Source organism: Rhinopithecus bieti, unplaced genomic scaffold, assembly GCF_001698545.2.
Source record: "Rhinopithecus bieti isolate Rb0 unplaced genomic scaffold, ASM169854v2 scaffold_2572, whole genome shotgun sequence".
Classification (NCBI taxonomy): Eukaryota; Metazoa; Chordata; class Mammalia; order Primates; family Cercopithecidae; genus Rhinopithecus; species Rhinopithecus bieti.
This window is the reverse complement of record NW_016804595.1, coordinates 1,213,167-1,234,409: the sequence shown is the minus strand read 5'-3', so window position 1 is coordinate 1,234,409 and position 21,243 is coordinate 1,213,167. Positions and strand designations below refer to the sequence as shown.

At 40.4% G+C, this 21,243-nt stretch overlaps 1 protein-coding gene across 2 annotated transcripts in view; it reads left to right on the top strand.

The window, feature by feature from the left end:
• ANKRD44 (ankyrin repeat domain 44) overlaps positions 1-21,243 on the top strand; it is a 207,021-nt gene that overhangs the window by 32,633 nt on the left and 153,145 nt on the right. For both annotated transcript variants that reach the window (XM_017869304.1, XM_017869305.1), the window contains exons 2-3: positions 6,494-6,572; positions 16,380-16,450. In XM_017869304.1, coding sequence (XP_017724793.1) covers positions 6,494-6,572; positions 16,380-16,450 — 150 coding nt within the window. The remainder of the gene's footprint in view (positions 1-6,493; positions 6,573-16,379; positions 16,451-21,243) is intronic.

Here is a 21,243-nt window from a genome sequence, read left to right as displayed (position 1 = left end):
CTTCTTATTCCTCTTGTTCCTCTTCTTCTTCTTTCTTCTTCTTTTTTTTTTGGCAGGGTCTTGCTCTGTCACCCAGAACAAGATGGTGCATTAGAGTGCAATGGTGTGATCACAGTTCACTGCAGCCTTGACCTCTTGACCTTCTGGGCTCAAGCAATCCTCCCACCTCAGCCTCTCAAGTGTCTGGGACCACAGGCACATGCTATCATGCCCAGCTAATTTTAAAAAATTACTTTTAATAGAGACGAGGTCTCCTGGTCTCAATTTCCTGGGCTTAAGCCATCCACCTGCCTCAGCCTCCCAGAGTGCTGGGATTACATGCGTGAGCCACCATGTTCAGCCCAAACTTAACTTCTGTATTTCATAGGCTTGTTTTCTTAATATTGCTCCATCTATCTGTCTTGGTATGTAAGATATTCATATATAGGGTGAAATGTTTGTTTTGGTGTATAACAGATACTTAGAATGCAGATTAGATCATGTATTCTAGCTGAGAATTTCCAAAGCATGTAACAATTCTTAATCTTCGAAACAGGCGTGGGGTGCCCTTCAGTCTGCCTGTCTACACAGTGTTTTTAGCTACCAGAATGGCCTCTCTGCCCATGTCAAACTCACTTTGCATGTACATACTTCAAGTTCCCTATTTTCTTTCATCTGCTTCTTCTTTGGTAAACAGACAACTCAACTTCCTCTGCCTGATCTCTCTGAGACATACTGCAAATTTAGCTCAGACCCCTGCTGGCTGTGTGTATCTTTGGCTATTCATAGAATGGATAGAATGGGAGGGTTTACTGTTCTTCCTTCTGGAGGAACCTGGGTCTTCTCATTTCTCATGCGTCAGAATCTGTCTGCAAAGGACTATGTGGAATTGGAGATACTGGGTGATGAAAAAAGACCTTCCTTTTTTTTTTTTTTTTTTTTTTTGAGAGCGGAGTCTTGCTGTGTTGCCCAGGCTGGAGTTCAGTGGCGCGATCTCGGCTCACTGCAAGCTCCGCCTCCCGGGTTCCCGCCATTCTCCCGCCTCAGCCTCCGAGTAGCTGGGACTACAGGCACCCGCCACCGCGCCCGGCTAGTTTTTTGTATTTTTTTAGTAGAGACGGGGTTTCACCGTGTTAGCCAGGAGGGTCTCGATCTCCTGACCTCGTGATCCACCCGCCTCGGCCTCCCAAAGTGCTGGGATTACAGGCTTGAGCCACCGCGCCCGGCCAGACCTTCCTTTTTGTGGTGTTTGGACAGTCTTTAAAAACTATGCTGATGAGCCATTTCAGCGTGTGTCAATCTTGCTGTGCCTGCTTTTGGGTTATTTTCCCCTCTTGTATTCATGGGTGTTATAAAGGGCTATGTAACAATTCAACTGTTGGTCATCACAGAGAGTCCACTTGGGTAAAAGATGAAAATGAATGCAAATAATGCACTTAGCTTGGCCACTATAGGTTAATGCTGCTCTGGTCCTGCCCTGGTACTGGATTCCAATTTTGATCCAGGAACTACCCCTGAGCCAGCCTGTAAGATACAGGCTAGACTCTCTGACTGACCCAGAAGGCTGGCCCTTGAGGGCTTCCAAGATTCCCAGATAACTTGGAACCAATAGGACCTTTAGGAAGTTCTGGGCAAGATGTATTTAATTCCCAATTCAGAAGAGATTTTTTTTTTTTTCTTGTCAGTTAAGACTTACTGCCCAGGCCAGCGCGGATATGGAGGGGTTTGGGGGAAGTATTCACTGAGATATTTTTGTCTCATTGCATTTGATACGTTCACAAATCATTTAACATCATGGATATCACTATTTGCCACTTTCCTGCTATTGTTTTTATTCTAATGTCCTACATTTAGAAACCTATCAGTGGACTGCAAGTTTCTTTAGGGTGAGAGGGCTAGATATTTTAAATTTTGTATCCCTAATGTGTACCTCAATGTCTGGCATATAATAGATTCTAAATAAATATCTATGTCTAGATAATATGGCTGAATAAATGATTGTAAAACATACCCCAAAGTTCCTGTGCTTATTTTTCCTTTCTCCTCCCCTTTCTTTTTTTATTCTGAGTTTTGATCCCTCTTAGACCAAAATTTTAGATGCTATCTAGCATCATGTTTTGGTACTGCTTTCCATAATACTTGCTTCATTATCTCTTCCTCCAAATTTTGTTTGTTTTCAAAATAATGGGGTTTCCCCCCTTACACTTTGTCCTTTGTGTCTTAAGTGAATTTAAATGTCATCCCTGTTCTTCATCTCATTCTTCTGTGATCTCAAGTTCTTGCTGGTTCTTCAGTCTTCTGACTCTTGCTTATGGTGAACATTTCCACGAGTCTTATGGCTTAGGCTTGTGAGTTCATTTTCAACGGAGATTTAATCAGTGGGTGTCTCAGGTTGACTGGATTGAGGGCATATCTATCCAGCTAGGTTTTGTTTCTTCTTCTAGGAACCAGGGGTATTATTGGTCTAAAACCCATTTTTTTGTACATATTTCAGCTTGAAAGTTCCTGGAGAAAAAAAAAAGTAAATTCCTAGACTATACAGGCAATGTGAATTCAAAGCTCTAAACCACATGAGGGCAGACTCTGGGGATGTGGATGCTCAGTGGAAACATTTTTATTCCACTACCAAGAACCTAGGACAAGGCATCTCTTTGCCATCTGCCTACGTGAGTGTTTGTCATTGTTTTTTTCCAAGTCCACTATTTCACTTCAGGAGTCTTTCTTCAAGGCCACTTCAAGGGTCTTTCTTTAGTTGGAGGTCGCAGTTCTAGTTCTCTGCCTTATCTCCCACTGCCTGCAAGTGTTAAGCCCCAAGTGCCTGGTGTATTGACCTATCCCTGCACTATAAGTTCATGTGCTTCCAGCTTGGGTTCTCTATTTACCCCCCCCCCCCCCCCCCATTTCTGGCCCCTTTCTATTTAATTTCTTCTAAGTTCATTTCAAACGATGTTTACTGTATGTTTGTCACATTTTTCTCATGATTTCTTAGGGATTGTAGTAGAAAGATTTTTAGACTATCACATGAACTTCTAAGATGTTGTTCTTGCTTTTTTTTTTTTTTTTTTTTTTTTTTGAGACGGAATCTTGCTCTGTCGCCCAGGCTGGAGTGCAGTGGTGCAACCTTGACTCACTGCAAGCTCTGCCTCCCGGGTTCACGCCATTCTCTTGCCTCAGCCTCCCGAGTAGCTGGGACTACAGGCACCTGCCACCATGCCTGGCTAATTTTTTGTATTTTTAGTAGAGACGGAGTTTCACCAAGTTAGCCAGGATGGTCTCGATCCGCCCACCTCAGCCTCCCAAAGTGCTGGGATTACAGGCGTGAGCCACCACGCCCAGCCTGCTTTCATTTTTATAAAGAAAAAAGTTTCAGGTTGGGAACCAGGACACCTAATTCTTTGACATCAGTTTGCTGCATTGGGTTAAGTCATACAAACTGTCCTAGGCTCAGATTCTTTATCTTTTAAATGGTGGTAATAAGACTTAAGAACACAGTTGTAAAAGGTGTGACTCCCCTGATAGGAATGTTTTGAGATGGAGTAGTAGAATAGTTGGGCAGGTATTTGGAAAAAATAAAAATAAAAGCACTTCATAATAACCAACTAGATTTGTTTCTTCTTCTAGACACCCTAAGGATGTCATTGGGCTAGAACCCATTTTAACCAGTATTATTACTACTATTCTCTTTTCTCCAGAGCCTTCACTCTCCTTCTATTATTGCGTCTCCTACTCCATTAGTTTAGCTTATGGCAAAGTAGAATGGCCTTCTACCTAGGCAGAGGACATACTGCTACCTCCTGGCTGATTTCTCTCTATCCAGCATGGTGATTACTGTGGCTTGGTCATTCTCGCTTTGACTCATGATCAGGTGTTCCTTGTTAGAAGAGAAGGCGTTAGCAACCCTTGGTCAGTAGTGGGAATGCACTATTATGTTGGTTAAGGTCTTAATAGCACATGTGATTGTTTCTATATTTCTGCTGCTTTGGAGAACAAAAGGAGTACTGCCTGAATACAAGTCTTCTCTGCAGTTACCTGTCTGTGCCATGTCACTAAAGGAGAGTATCAATTCGCGTAGTTGTCCTGGAAACTACCAGAAACCTTTAAACACATGTTAACAGGAACACTGGGATTCATCATCAAGAATTTTTACAGTATTCATGCAACACACCCTTTTTATGTTATAGAAACTTTGGTTTGAACAAACTGTGTCATAAAAGGGGCCCATGGAATCAGCAAAACCAGTCATATCATGACAGGCCCACCAGATTTGCAAGGTAGGGAGGGATGTTGGAGTTTTCTTAGCTTTTTATTTGAGGCCAAGATCTCAAACAGGGTTGCCTTTGCTTCAGGTCAAATGAAGTCATAATTTGGGTTGGAATAGTCCCTGTTTAAATCACTTAGGCAGGGTTTAATTTGTTGAACCAAACCCTGAAACCAATTCAGTTCACAAAAGAACATATAATTACATAGCTTTTATCCAAAAATCCCAGTAGAAAATTTTAAGTAGATATAGCGAAGATTCAAAGGGAACATGAAGCTAAAATGGAAAATGCATCTAAGGATATCAATAGAAATAGAAAACATTTATGAAGATCTGTTCTCAGCTTATATAGTTCATTGCACAAATTAATACACTTGATTCTCAAATAAGTTAACATGATTTCAAATACTGAATCTTTATTTTCAAAGATAGGGTGATATATCTATAACAAGGTTGATTGCAGTCATGTATCGTACTGAATTTTCCAATGCATACTATTATTTTATAGTTGCGTGACTGCCCTATTTTCACTTTTCCATAGTAATTGCCTGCAGCCGTACACAGATAACATGAGTTTCCAGTGAATCCAAACTCCTTTTTGTCTACTTAATGGTAGTGCATTCTTTATAAAACCTACTTACCAGACTTTCTAACAAATAGACTGGTTTGAAGATCAATTCTTGTTGTGTCCCCTGCCTGCCATCTGTTTTAGATATTAGTGAGTCATGAAATGTCTAAAAGCAATAATCTGTGAGAGACAGAGGAAGAGCAGAGGGTCTGGATTGTCAGAAAATGGAATAATATCCTTGGGCTAATCAAGGATTGTTAGATGTATTATATAATCAAATCATGAAAGGAATAATGATTAAAATCAACAGGGAATCCAAGAAACTTGAAACTAACATACATGCTAGTTTTAGGAGAAGCCTTAAAGACATAGCAGATGGGCTTTGGTTACCGTTGCTATGGAGGAGTCAATGGAAGTTAGTGGAAGAAGCCATACATGTAGACTGGTTAGTTCAGCCAATTTATGCTGAGCACCAAGTATGCTGATACTATGGGGATAAAGAAGAGTGAGGCCAGTTCTTTACTCCAGGAAGTTTTCATTCTTGGAGGAAAGATAATCACACAACTCTCTATGCCAATGACAATAACAGGCTCCTGTTTGCCTAGGGCTTTATTTACTTATATGATCTTTAGTCCTCTTATCAGCCCTCTAAGGGAGATTTTATTATCGCCGATTTACAGATGAGGAAGCAATGCTTTTTTCCCTTGCATGTTACCATGCTGCCTCTCAGCACAATCAGTTCAATACCTTGCCAAAGATACAGACTGAAGTCTGCTGGGTAAAGGTCAGATCTTGACTATGCTATATGCCAGTGGAATCTTGAGGAAATTTTAAAATTTGAGCTACAGTCTTCTTATACATAAAACAGAGATAATATCAACCTTAGCTCTCAGCCTTAATGTCAACATCCTCAGAAAGGCCTCACTGACCACTCTTATTCCCATCTCCTGAATCACTTAATCCCATTCCGTGTTTTAATTTTGTCATAGCCTTTATCACTATCTGAAGTAATCTCATGTGTATCTAGTATACTATTGCCTGCTATACTATTGTCTAGTATACTAATGTCAACCTCCCCACTTGAATGTGAGTTTCATGAGAGCAGGGACCAGGCCTGTTGTAGTCATCCCTCTGTCCCCAGAATTTGGTTCCAGGCACAGAGTAAGCATTCAATAAGTATTTCGTGAATGGGCAGTGGTCCAAACAACAATTAACAAGCATAGAAAGGAGAAAATGACCGCACTTATGTTTAATGTCCTTGTGAACCATTCCACTATGTTTCCTTAGAAAGAAAATAAGTCATTGAAAGCTTTGAACTATGTTGTTATGGTAGGTTAGATTTTTTTTTTTAACCATCCTGAAGGTTTGGAAATACTGTAAGTTGAAATTCATCAATGATGTCAATAGACATCAATGTATAATGGTCTCTCTTTGACCTCAGCTGGGCTTCAGTAAAAGGAGCAAGTGGGCAAATACCAAGCACAGACACAGAAAATGGAATCCTTTGTTATGTGTAACTATAGGGTATGTTGAGAGCAAATGCATAACCAGAAATTACTCGAATGTTTGGTGTTCATGCTCTTCTACATGCATTAACCACAGAGTGAGTGACACGTCTTACTATGTCTTCAAAAGGGACCTCCAGCTGCCACTGACCTGTTGTATGTCTTTGACGTTGTGTATTTCAGGATTCTGAGAAACGAACCCCTCTTCATGTGGCCGCATTTCTGGGAGATGCAGAGATCATTGAACTCCTGATTTTGTCAGGTAAATAACCACTATACTCAAAAGTCAATTGCAAATAAAATTTAAATAACCAATTTACTAGATTGACTATTACCATGAACCCAAGCAAAATTCCTTTGTTATGTTCATGGAAGTTTGTTTGATAAGCGATTTTATCTTTACACAAAGAAAAATGCAAGAAGTTGTTCTTATTGAAAAATGACTTCTCCAGTAACATTTTTATCTTGCTTTGAAAGTCTGTTTCCTGGCTGTCTAGTCAGGCCCAGCGTTGTAGATGAATTCAGTACGTTTGGATATATTTTGATTTTTTAAATTATAAAAAAGGAAATAAAACTAGTTTAAAGTCTACATGAACATATACCTATACACACTATGTATAGTGAATATATATACACACTACATAAACATGCTACATAAACACTATGTATAGCATGTATATACTATATATGCTAGATATATACATGCTATATAAACACTGTATAGCATGTATGCACTATATATGCTATAATATATGCACACTGTATATATGCCATATATATGCACACCCTAGATTTATATGCCAATTAAATGTGTTTGTATATTTACATATATTTAAGTTGGGCTACAAAACAATGCTGTTATATTTATGGATACATGACTATGACTATGTAATGAAAGCATAAAAACATGGAAGGCAAGGGACCATATGGATTTCTGGATAGTGGTTACCTCTAAGTAGGCAGGTTGAGTAAAAAATGTCTTCAGGGAAGGCTATAAAAGAACTACTACAACTCTCTGTAAAATATTTTATGTTTAAAATATTGGAAGGGAGTATGGCAAACCTTTAAATCTGATTTGTGTTTATACTGGTCTTTGTGATAACTGTCGTCTTTATTTTTCAATGTATTTTAAATATTTCACCAGATTTAAAAATGCCAGTGGTTTCATTTTTGGAAACCTGTATGCTCAGTATATCTCACCAAACAGGTTTCCAAAACCATTATGTGCTTTCTCCCTTGAGTGTTTACTAGACAAATCCTGGAATGAATTGAGCATGTGCAGATGTCTCACTGTAGATTATTCACAGACAGGCTGTCTTTCTTCCTCCTCCTTTATGTTTGGGAGATTAACATCTAGAGGAAGTGCCTCTGCCTACGGACTAGTCAAAAGGCCTCTAGTAAGGTTTCGCCTTTGTTTGCAGTAAGTAAAGGGGAACTGTAGCATCCTAAAGTAAGCTCTGCAGAGGTAGGAGCTGAGACATGCATTCAAGCAGATGTGGTGAACACTGTGGGCAAGAAACAAGAATTGTGCTGTGATGCATAAGCAACATGGCCCTTATTTTGTTGTGTTCATGTTCTTAAGGTGGGTTTCCCCAGGAAACAAGTGTTCTGTGCCTCAAAACATGTGTCCCGCGCTCCTGATGGTCATGTGGAGCTTAGGTTAGATTTCACATGGCATTTCTTGTGCTTTTGAGAGCAGGCCTTTCTTCCAACAAATCTAAAGATGCCCTAGGACCATATTCCAAACAAACGTGTATTGTTTGGTGTTGGCACACACTAAGGGCCAGTGCACACCTGGCTGGTTGCCCTGGCAGTTGCAATTTGGCCCTTGGGAAATTGTAGGCAGAATCAGTGGAGGTATAAAATAAAGAACTTTGTGGTATAACATCTAATGATCCCCATCAGCTATACCCACCTCTTTGTTATTTTATTTTATTTTATTATTTATTTATTTATTTATTTATTTGGAGACAGAGTCTTGCTCTGTAGCTCAGGCTGGAGTGCAGTGGCATGATCTCGGCTCACTGCAATCTCTGCCTCCTGGTTTCAAGTGATTCTGCCTCAGCCTCCCAAGTAGCTGGGACCACAGGCGTGTGCCACCACGCCCAGCTAATTGTTTGTATTTTTAGTAGAGACGGGGTTTCACCATGTTAGCCAGGATAGTCTCAATCTCCTGACCTCGTGATCCGCCTGCCTTGGCCGCCCAAAGTGCTGGGATTACAGGCATGAGCCACCGTGCCCAGCCTACCCACCTCTTAAATGTTATATTAATAGACCTCTCAGAGTCTCAGAGGAATGTTTCATGAATGTACAAATTCAGAACTTTGTCTTACATGCCAACTTTGTGTTGTTGTTGTTTCTACATCTGAAAGGGAAGATTTTAATTCTGCAGCATGAAGTCAACCCAATCTCTTTTTTTCATGTATCTGGGGCCAGTGATTGACAAACGTGGTTTCACATCACCCTCACATGGGCATGGAATCCACCAGCCTCTCTTCAACTCTGGCTGATTTAGTAGAACTGGGAAAAGCTGTTGCATATATCTTAATCTATTCACTTGTTTGGTCTTGGAATTTCTGAGCTCTTGATGTCTTTAGCATAATTTCGGTTCAATGTGCCATGGAAAATTTCCTCCTCCCTCTCATCAAATTAGGAAGACTTAGGACATGAGGAGCATTGGGAAAGTTTTCCCTTTTTAGCAATTTTATTTACCTGTGGAAGGTGAGGCTAACTCTTAGAATTCACATGGCTTTTATTTTCCCTGAAAGGTCCTTTACTCAATTTATATATTAAGTTCCTAATATTGCAAGAGCATGATGATTTTATCTCTGAACTTGTATCTGGCAGCTGACCCTTTAGGGAATCCAACCAAACTGTTTCCCAATTTAATAATGAATGAGGTGCTAATGATTCCCTTGTTGGACAAATAATTTGCCCTTGCCAGAACAGCTCATTACAGCTGTGTTCTCCATTGTTGTGTTAACCTACAGAGCATGGTGTAACCCAAGCTTGCTAAATTCCTGCTGGCATTATCTTCTGTTAGCCAGGTGGATAGAACCCTGAATGCCTCTGAGCAGACGAGGAAGACAAGGTCTTGGGGAAGAATTCAGGCCTTGCAAATTTCACTTTTTTACAACTCCCAGTTCAAAGTGTGGCTTTATTTCCCTCCTGACTCTAGTGCCTGATTGGGAACTGGCCGAATCTGGATTAAGTCAGAGAGATCAGTGAGAACCAATCAGTGGCTAGAGTTAAGATACTGGGGTTGGGATACAGGAAGCAGAGTACACAGAAAAAGGACCACAGTAGAAATATCTTACAAAGGCTGGGTGTGATGGCTCAAGCCTGTAATCCCAGCACTTTGGGAGACTGAGGTGGGAGGATCACTTGAGGTCAGGAGTTCAAGACCAGCCTGGCCATGAAACCTGTCTTTACTAAAATTTAAAAAAGTAGCTGAACATGGTGGTAGGTGCCTGTAATCCCAGCTACTCAGGAGGCTGAGGCAGGAGAATCTCTTGAGCTTTACAGGCGGAGGTTGCAGTGAGCTGAGACTGCACCACTGTACTCCAGCCTGGGTGACAGAGTAAGACTCCATCTCAAAAAAAAAAAAAAGATCCTGCAGAGAAAACTCTGAGAACAAGTAAGGATTATAGGGTTCTAGGTTGAGAGAAGAAAACTGGAAGTACTCTCTAATACGGGAGTGCTTGTGAGGCATAACTACTAAGTAAAATTTATTAGAATTTATTTTTAAATTTTAATTTAATTTACTTTTTTTTTTTTTAAGATGGGGGTCTTGCTAGGTTGTTCAGACTGGTCTCGAACTCCTGGCCTCAAGTGATCCTCCCATCTTGGCCTCTTGAAGTGCTGGGATTACAGGCATGAGCCACCACATCTGGCCATAGAATTTATGCAACCCAACAAGTGGTAGTCCTGTAAAATTATTTCCTATACATTTTCAAAATGTGCTTATTACTCTCAATGCAAATTATTTCCAGGGCTGGGGGCATATCATTCTTTTTATTCCTTATGCATAACAAATATTCATCCTTTGAGGATGAATTTGATATTTTTTATCTGGTGAAAGAGGGACAATTAAACCAGGCAATGCTGATTTTGGCCTACGAATGTGGTGCAATTATAAAGTAATAAGCCATTTTCTGATGGGTGTGCAAATTGGCCATAAAGGCAACTCCAAGGAGAGTTTGTTAAATGTTTTCAGCAATTGCCACGTTCATGGAATTATCATACCCTCTTCTAAGGTAATTGTTTTGAAGCACTCCTGTACTGTATGATTTGGTTTGTTAAAAAAAATCAATAGCAAGTTGATTTCATTATATTATAATCATATTTTTATAACCTTTCATGTTTACTTCAACAATTAAAAGCCAAACTTTGGATAAGTTAAGCTTAGGAAGAAATTATTCTCTTTGGCTTGTGAGATTTTTCAGTCACACTCAGTCCACCCTTATCACACCACTTCTGTTTTCTTTATTCTACTTCTTCCCAGATGACATGGCTTACAGAACAGAAATATTGCATCTGGAAAAGATGCCCAGAGTTTACTTTACCCCTGATCTCTATGAAAATAAAATTAAGAGGTAATAGGGATAAGATGAAAAACATCCTTAGTTTGTAATTACAGATCATGTCTGATGGATTGGGCCTTTGTTTCTAAAGAATCAGTATACCCTAGCGCTTATTTTCATGTTTAAGCTTTAACATGTCCTTGGGTAAAAAAGCATTTGCCTTTAAATCATTAGACATGCAGACTGTGTCCTTTGGTGCACAATGGTGCCTGACAGGCAGGTAAATAATGTGAAGCTTCCTTTAGAAAAAAATCAACTATAAATATTCAATTCATAGCCAAAACCATCTGACATCTCCCTCTGACATGTAAACAAGACTCTTGAACGTGTTCAGAGGAAGAGGATGAGGAAGCCGGCAGCAAGAAATGACACTGATGAAATGCGTCTTGGGTCTCCATTCAGATAACTCTGCTTTTGTTATAATAATTTTTGTCATGGGGGAAAGGAGGTTTTCCTGGCAGCTGCCTATTCAACCTCCATGAGAAGGAGAAGTGGAGGAATGGAGGACTTAATCATTGACTGAAAGAAGCCATTGCCTACATTTCTAATCACCTTGAAATTTCTCTAGGGACTCTGAAGCGACACGCTAACAATGCTGGTGTCGTTACACTCCAGGTGTGTGTCTCTGTATGAGGTTCAGCCTGCGCAGGATCATTTTTCTCCTTGAAAGATTTTTTATATTGAAAGCCAAATTTGGATCTGCATAAAACTAAAAATTTTCAGAATGCAGTATAATAATAATAATAATGATAAAAGTATATAAATATAAATAAGAAAAATAACAGAAAAATGGGAGAAATATATAAAGAATATAAACAAGTAATTCTCAGAAAATGAATTACAAATAGCTAGTAATCAAACATATTAGAAGATGTCTAACCTTATTGTTAGACCAGAAACTAAAAGATGCTCTTTTAAAATCAGATTTGCATGTATGTATGTATGTATGTATGTATGTATGTATGTATGTATTTGAGACAGAGTCTTGCTCTGTTGCCCAGGCTGGAGCGCAGTGGTGTGATCTTGGCTCACTGCAACCTCTTGGCTCACTTGGCTCACTCCACCTCCCAGGTTCAAGCGATTCTCCTGCCTCAGCCTTTTGAGTAGCTGGGATTACAAGAATGTGCCACCACACCAGGCTAATTTTTGTATCTTTAGTAGAGATGGGGTTTCACCACTTGACCAGGTTGGTCTCGAACTCCTGACCTCAGGTGTTCCATCCACCTCGGCCTCCCAAAAGTGCTGGGATTACAGGCATGAGCCACCACGCTCGGCCTATTTATTTTTAAAGCAGCTTTATTGAAGTATAATTGAAATACAATAAGCTGTGTATATTTAATGTCTACAATTTGATGAGTTTGGACATACGCAAATACCCATGAAATTATCACCACAATCAAGGTAATAGACATCTCTGTCACCTCCAAAAGTTTCCTCGTGCCCCTTTGTTCTTGTTATTTTGGAGTTTTTTGGGATGTGTGTGTGGTAAGAACACTTAACATGAGATCTACCGTCTTAACAAATGTTTAAGTGCATGATACAGTATTATCGTCTCAGATTTGCAATATTTAAAATGTCTGACTGGGCATGGTGGCTCACACCTGTAATCTCAGCACATTAGGAGGCTGAAGTAGGAGGATCACTTGAGGGCAGAAGTTTGAGACCAGCCTGGGAAACAAAGGAAGACCTCATCTCTACAAAAAAGTTTAAAAAATTATCTGGGGATGGTGGTATGTGCCTGCAGTTCTAGCTACTCTGGAGGCTGAGGCAGGAGGATTGATTGAGCCCAGGAGTCTAAGGCTGCAGTGAGCTATGATAATGCCACTACACTCCAGCCTGAGTGACAGAGTGAGACCCTGTCTCTAAAAAATTTAAAAAAATATATTTTAATGTCTGATAATATCAAGTGTTGATGAGGCTGTGGGGAAACTAAGCCATCTCATACATTCTGAGGGTGTAAACCAGCACACTTTAGAGGCTTTACAAGACCTTTTGAAACCGAAAGTGTGTATTATCTATGACACATAAAGTCCATTTTAAATTATTTATCCTAGACAAATACTTGCACCCAAGGCAGGCAGATCACCTGAGGTCAGGAGTTCAAGACCACCCTGGCCAAAATGGCAAAACCCTGTCTGTACTAAAAAACTAAAAAATTAGCCGGGCATGGTGGCAGGTACCTGTAATCCCACCTACTCAGGAGGCTGAGGTGGGAGAATCGCTTGAACTGGGGAGGCGGAGGTTACAGTGAGCCGAGATCGCACCACTGCACTCCAGTCTGGGTGACAGAGCAAGACTCCGTTTCACACACACAAAAGCAGCTTAGTTCCCCTCCCCATTATTTTCATTAAGAAACATAAAACTTCAAATGCACTAGCTTTCTTAAAAATATTTTGTAGAAAATATTTCAAACATACAGAAAACTATGGAGAATAATATAGTGAATATCCATATACCTTCCACTAAGTTTTAAGAACTCTTAATATTTTGCCATATTTGTATTATATATATTTATGTATATATATATTATATATATATTTAAGGAAATAAAACATTGAAAACACAGTTGCAGCTGTATGGGTACTCTTCATTCTTTTCACATTCCTCTTTCCCTAGACGCAACCACTATCCAGAATTAGTATTTATACTCCTTAGCCATATTTTAAACTTTTATATCTATGCATCCATAAACAACATATAGACATACAACTGGTATTATGCCATAGGTATAATTCTGCAGTTTGATTTGTTCATTTGGTGTTATGATTTTAAAAGTACATCTGTTTATATATACAGAACGTCAGTCTGCTCCTTTCCATGACAGTGTAGAATTCCATTGTACGGATATACCACAACGTCTTTATCCATTTTCCTCTTAATTGATATTTAGGATTCCAATTTCTTGTTGTCATCAACATATTGCAGTGAACATTCATGTACATGTGTGAGAGTTTCTCTAGGGAATATGATTGGGGTGGAATTGCTAGGTGGTTGGACATGCATGTCATCAGCTTTACTACGTAATGCCACATTGTGTCCCAAAGGAGGTTGTACCAATTCACACTCTTCCCAGCTGTATGTTAAGTTTTCCTGTTGCTCCATACCCTTGCTAAATCTTGGCCTTGTCACACTTTATTATTTTTACCAATTTAATGGATGTGAAATGGTATGCTAATAATGCTGCTTTCATTTGCTTCTCCCTAACGAATTTTGAGAAGTACCTTTCCATATGTGTCTTGACATTTGGGTTTCTTCTTGCATTCATTTTATGCATTTACAAAAAATTTAAAGCACAAAATTTACTCTGCCAAAGACTATAATAAAAATAATTCCAGCTCTCTAGGACTGCATAAGGTCTGAGTGATGTTTGTGACATGGGTGCCAAAGAAACAGCCCCAAAATAAGAAATGTGCACTCAGCTTACTGGACAGAAACACAGTGTGGTCAAATCTACCACACAATGTAGTCATAAATATATTTATTTATGACGCAAGAAAAGTCCTGACGAAAAGGCTGGTAATTTTAAAAGGTTGGAATCCAGAGTGTTGGAAGATCTGAAGGGTTAAATGCTGTGTTTCTAAACCAGAAAGGTAGACTTTGTGACCATCACCTGACACTGTGTTGGAACTAATATTTAGAAGAAAAATCTAAACTTTGGTTTTGGTAGTGGTAATTTTGTTTTAAAATTAACCAGTTTTGCTGTTCTTAATCACATCTGGATTTTCTTCTCCCTAGCGTTCTCTAGCACTTGAGTTCTCTTGCTCTTAAAAATACGTGTCTTAAAAAGACATGTATTTGTACAGTCTTTAGGTGATGGTTGTGTTCTTAAATTTCCTATTTGACTTCTTCCTTTGTAGGGCAAGGATCATGCCTTTCACTTCCTTTGAAAATCTGAATCATAGATTTAGAGGTGAATGAGACATTAGAGGTGACTTGGAAATAAGAACGGCTGATGTTTTTCTAGTGCCTTGCAATTTACGAAGCACTTTCCTATTCACTTAATTCTCCGTAGCACCTGGTGAAGTGGGTAGAGAAGTATTAATACTGTTGTTGTTAGCCTCATTGTGCAGATTAGTGACTCTTGGTCATTGGGCCAGCAGGTGCTGAATTCAGAACTTAATCTACATCTCCTGACCATGAATCCCACTGTCCTTCCAAAACCGCATTCATTTCATGCCAGAGCATTTAGCCCACAGCTTCCTGTTACTGAGGCCAGAGATGCCTATTGATTTTTGCACACCCAAACTGATTTTACTGTGAGCCTTACGGACGTAAGGAGTTTGAACTCCTTCAGGCAAGCTGGTGTTAGTGGAATTAGGATTTAAATAATTTTAACCTGGATAAATTAAGCAACAATTCATCAGTGGCTCTCAACCTTGACAGCGTAGTGTGATAACCCTTGTACCTGACCCCATCTGAAACCAGTGACATCAAAATGGAGGTTGGAGGGGAGGCATTCTAGCTGTCTTTTAGGGATTATGTTCTTGTTTTCTACGATTAATGCTGTTGATGGCATTTGTTCTTCTTCAGTTAAAGAAAAGAATAGTGTAAGTTCTTTGATTTTTATTTACTTTTAGCCAGTGCCTTAAACTAAACTTCTAACTCATGTTTATGCATGAAAGTCCGCTGCCTTTTAAAAAAGTTTCTATTTTCCAGCTATCAGCTGGCCTTAGCCTCTTGGAGATTAGTCAGCTTCTGCTTCCCCTTGACTCACTTTCCCAGCCCTTGTCCTGAGGGGCCACCTCTGTGTTTCCTTTTCTCTGCCTTACTTTCTAGTTTCTTTGTTTCTCCGTTCTTTGTCCTCAGGAGCTTCCTTCCTCATCATCCTAAGGCTAGAATTGACTTATTGCTTCTTCAAAGATATCGTACATATTTTCTCCTCCTCCCCTTTTGTAGCCCTTTTATAAAACATCCCAAGTCTGACCAGAAGACTAGTCAGAACCTTGAACCCCCTAAAAGGAAGCTTATATCAGATATCTTTGCTGTTCAGACATAGACTTGGTGGGCTGGTGCTCATGGAGAATGGCAAGGGTGTCATGGAAGGCGGGTGAACTCTGCTTCCTGTGAATTCATTTGCAGGGAGCTTCTGTTCCATGATGATGGCATGGCTTCATAGAGCTGAGCATGGGCACTCATAATTCTGAGTGTGAGCTGGTTTTGACTCATGTTTGAGCCTGTCTGCCTACCCCATAGTTTGAGAAAGTAGTGAGCAATTTGTAGGTCTGATATCATATCTATCCAAAAGCCTCATGGAAACTGGCTTCTCTTTTACCAACATATCTGGCTAGTCCCAGATTTTTAGATAAAGCAGATTTCTGCTGGTTCCCTCAGCCTTGATCAAATCTTGTCAGAACATGACTAATATAAAGAAAAGAAGAGGTGGTGGTTATGTCAGGCAAATGTGAGCAAGATACAGCATTTGACTTAACATCAGCAGGGCTTCCCTTGACTCCATTATGCCTCTAACTTGTGCTATTTGGTTCTAGGAGCTCGTGTAAATGCCAAGGACAACATGTGGCTGACTCCACTGCACCGGGCTGTTGCTTCCAGAAGCGAAGTGAGTGATTACCAAATTTAATCTAATACCTACTGTGCCTAGAAAAATTCTTGCTAGTGATTTAAGAATCCTTACTGGTAAGCAAAAGGCTTTTACCTCTAATGTAAGAGGGTTACCCAAAATGAACAGCTGTTTGTTTGAGCATCTCCTGCATGCCAGACATAGTGCTGAGTGGGGCTGGGGAGTGTCTGGGGTAGTTCAACATGGACAGCATGATCCTGAATTTCAGTGAATTCTCAGCCTGGGGAGGAGGCAAAACAGAAAGCAGATTAGTACAATATCATCATTGACTTGCAGGAGAAAGCAACTAACTGCCTGCTTGGATATAGGAAATCTTCCAAGAAGAGATGTCAGTTGAGCTGGTCCTTAAATGAGTAAGGACTTAGCAGGCCAGGAGAAGGAGGGAGGGCCGAGGCAAGGAAGTGAGTGAATGGGGGCCTCAGTGAGGTATAACTGGAACTCAGGCTGTAGTGGAAGGTAAGTCTGATAATGGAGGTTGGGCCAGATGGCAGAGGGCTTGGAATCCTCTGAGCAATGGAGAATGGTTATAGCAGGGGAGTGATATGCTCAGATCTGTGTTTCAGAGAACCTTTGTGGTGACAGCGTGTGAATGGGCTGAGGGGGAGGGGTCTCAAGGAGGAGGGCCAATAAGACCAAAAGCAGTCTGAAGCAGCTGGAATGAGGGCATAAAGCTGAGTCCATGATTTGAGAGCTCATTAGAGGTCAACCTGGCAGGATTTAGTACCTAGTAGGGGTGAGGTGGGAAAGAAGCTGATAGGTAAATGGTGATGCTGTTAACAGAAGAGGCACAGAGCAGGGGAGTAGGGGCCAGGAAGCTGGTGGGTTCTGTTTGAGAACGCTGAGTTCAGCAAACATGTCCTTGGAGTGGGAGCTCCATGAGGGCAGGGATCTGTGCTTTGTTCCTGGATGTATCCCAAGCCTCGTACATTCTAGGCATTCAAGAAATAATTTGTTATTGAATGCTGGAAATTTGGGTGAAGTTGACTAATCGATTATCTATTATTATTTATACAAGTCTAGCACTCAGGGACAGGGAGAATCACCAAACCGTGGTAAATGCATCAGGTAGCTCAGGGGAAGTATAAAGGATGAGAAGACCAATGTGAAGGTGGGGGTGGCAGGGAACCCTGATGAATGTCAGCCTTGAAGCCTGGTCGGAGGAGATGCCCACCATCCAGGGATACAAGAGGTTCTAACCTTCTATGTACTTGGTGCTGGATGACTGACCTCCATAGCTGAGTTTACCAAATGCAGCTTCTCCTCTGCTGCTGGAGAAGGTGATGTTCTCCAGGTACACCTAGGAGCAAAGGGTCTTGCCAAGAATGAATATACAGAAGATGCAGGTGTCTTTGGCCGTTATTGGTGTTAGCTTTTCCTCTTTGGCAACTATCTGGAAATTTCAAAATATACTTGGTAGGTGACAGCTTAGTAGTCATCGTTTTTCTTGCTGTGCTTTGTGATATTAGTAGTTTTTAAAAGGGGTTGACTGTGTTCTCTTTCCAAATATCCTGCATGGAATGAGAGAGGTAAATAATCCTAAATTACCTGGCTCAGACCCTGGAGAATTCAGAATCTTCTCATGGTCCCACATTTTATTTCTGTTTTGTCTGGGAAAATGAGTGTAGTGAGCTGACGAGTGGGTATGACCAGCTTCATGAGACCAGCCCCTTCATAGAGGAGTATTTCCTGGCCTTTTAAGACCACTTGGTCTTTAGTAAATTTAGTAAATTTAAGTGTCTCTTTAAAAATATGTATGGATTTGTTTCCTCTTTAACAAGAACCAGGTCTTTTTAGTTGGGAAAATAACCTTTTCTTTGTAGCTGATGGAGCTACAAAGAAAACTAAGACCCATGGTCTCTGCTCTTAGGAAGTATGTAATCTAGTGGAAAAGAAAGACACAAAAAAGATGATTTCATTGCTCTGTGACCCTTCCCAAGTGATCTCTACCTTTGTTAGCTCAACTAGCTTCAAAGACTTTAATCCTCAAAACATCCATTTTCCATCAACAACCAGTCTGCGTTCTGTAAGTATCTTTAGTGTGTTTGAATCCTGTCAGCCTAATGATGGACTGACCTTCCTATCTGAGAAAGGCATTTGTTGCTTCTCCACATAACGAACTACCTCTGTAGGTTTGCAGGGAGGAAAAAAAGAATCCCTTGCCAGGTAGGAATTAAATGCAAACAAATCCTGAATTGTAAATAATTAGGTAATATATGAGCTCATGATGTCTTCAGATTAGTATCTTGTCACAGCAAGTTGGACAGTTTCTTATGAAAATTGGAGTCTAGGCTGGGCGCAGTGGCTCATGCCTGTAATCCCAGCTATTTGGGAGGACAAGGTGGGTGGATCATGAGGTCAGGAGTTCAAGACCAGCCTGACGAACATGGAGAAACCCAGTCTTTGCTAAAAATACAAAATTAGCTGGGAGTGGTGGTGCATGCCTGTAATCCCAGCTACTCGGGAGGCTGAGGCAGAAGAATCACTTGAACCTCGGGAGGCGGAGGTTGTGGTGAGCCGAGTTCACACCATTGCACTCCAGCCTGGGCAAAAAGAGTGAAACTCTATCTCAAAAAAAAAAAAAAAAAAAAAAAAAAAAAGGAAAAGAAAAGAAAATTGGAGTCTCTGTAAGAAGACACCTTAACTCCAAGCACATTGCTGTCCTGTGGAAGTCCTAAATTCAGATTTCCTTCTTCTTTGGAATTTAGTTCTATTGCCATTATTTTATGCCTTTCCCAACTAATAGTTGGGGAAAAGAAAGTAGATTTGAGGGGAAGAAAAGAGAAGGTTTGGACTGGTATTTTGGAGTTTAACTGTTAGCACTTATCAAGATGGATATATGGTTTCAGCTGACAGCTGGTGCATGTCTATTCCTTAGATTGGTAAGCACTGATACTACATGGAGATGTGTTTAAAACCATTTCTTCATTGAAAAGTTTATAAACTCTATACTGTCTGTCCTCAAAGCCTATTTGCTTGTAAAATATAGGTAACTGATCTCTCAGCGTTCAGGGTTCAACCAGGGAAGCAGAACCACCATGAGAGATAGAGTAAGATATTAATTATAGGAATTAGATCTTACACAAGTGTGTAGGGCTGCTGTGGTCTATGTAAGGCTGTCACCTTGAATTCTGTGAGGCCCTGAAGTCACTGTAGGTCAGCAGACTCCACAGTGGAGAAACTGGATGTAAAATGGGGGAGAACAAGGACAAACTGGAACTGAGGTCTGTCTAACACTGCCTCCAACATCATGGACATGGGTGACTTGCAGAAGGAGTCATCTGGCCCAAGAATTGGAGAAACTGAAGGAGATGTGGCAGGATCTGAAGAAACATCAAGCCAGGCACTGCCCCTTGCCAACGTGGTGATCCAGCTGGTTAGTGACATCGTGTGCAAGCTGCAACGCTACTTGGTGCCCAACAACATACTAGTCAGGCTGCAGTTTCACTTATGCCTTCCAAAACTCATCAGATATCTCTTGTGGCCAACCCTAAAGGGAGTACTACAGGGAAAGGAATTCTGGGAAATGAAGTTCAACTCGGCTAACTTAGGACAATACAAAACTACCATATAAATTGTTGTTCTATTTGAATTAAAAAGATCTTCTAGACAGTAAGCTCCTTGAAATTTGTGCCACGCCTATTGCTTGCCATTGTATTTCTAGCATCTTGCCTAGTTAGAAAAGAATTGTTTTTTTGAGTTATTCATTAAAGACTGGGTTTTCAATTTAAGCTATAATAATTTTCTGTGTACAACTGGTAAGATAGAACTGGTATACACCATATCAGAATGCTGATGGTAATAATCGTTTATGCATGCAGGGCGAACAGAGTTGAAGCATGTTTATGGGAATGTGTGCACTAAAAGCCAACTAAGCCACTGAAACCTGCAAAATCAAGGCTAGTTTCACAATTGCATATAACACAGATATCAGTGTAAGTCAAAATTTTGGAGGCTTCTTTTCATTCAGGCAAGATTTATGTTCAGATTTCTGTGTCTGGAAAAATAAGGTGCATTGCTAAGTTCATTTCCTGATATGTTATAGCAATAAGGTGCCAGATCATAATATTGACTAAACATGAATCCAAGCCTGACACTATGTCTTCCATAGACAAGAAAGTAGATCAAGACATAATCACACCCCTTGAAAATCTCCCAAAATATAACTGAGCTCTAGAGATAAATCTTGAAGACTTATTTGATGCTGACCAGGCTGTCTTGTGTGTTCCCTTCTAGATCCAATCCCACGACCCTTTCCTACCCCCGACCTGCTCCCCACGTCTGGCACATGGGGGATTCCCAGGTTGGAAACAGCTTAGAGCCCAACAGCACTGTCTTCTTATTGGCTCCCTAAGGGCTTCTCTGAACTCATTCTCCTTTTTTTTTTTTTTTTTTCTGTGTACTCCCTAGGCTGTGAAGAAATGAAGAGAGGCCCTTACTAAAATATTAGAGAAACATCTTTTACAGTGCCAGCTAACAAAGATAAGCAAGATTTGGGGCTGCCAGTGGGAATATTCTGAAGTGTTCTTGTGAAGCCTATTTCATATTATTTCCTGTGTTCAGCTTATTCTTGCTTTTCTTTCTTGGAAAAGAGCAACTGTAGGGGAAAGGAATGAAATGTACACAAACCCAGAAAGTCTAACACACATTTATGGAAGTGCACTTGTTGGAAGGCATTGTTAAGTGTGCTACAGGGGGCCTAAAGGGTGTACAAAGTGTGGCTTTTAGTTTTAGTATACAGTATTTGGGGAGATAACCAGACATGCAGGCTGCTG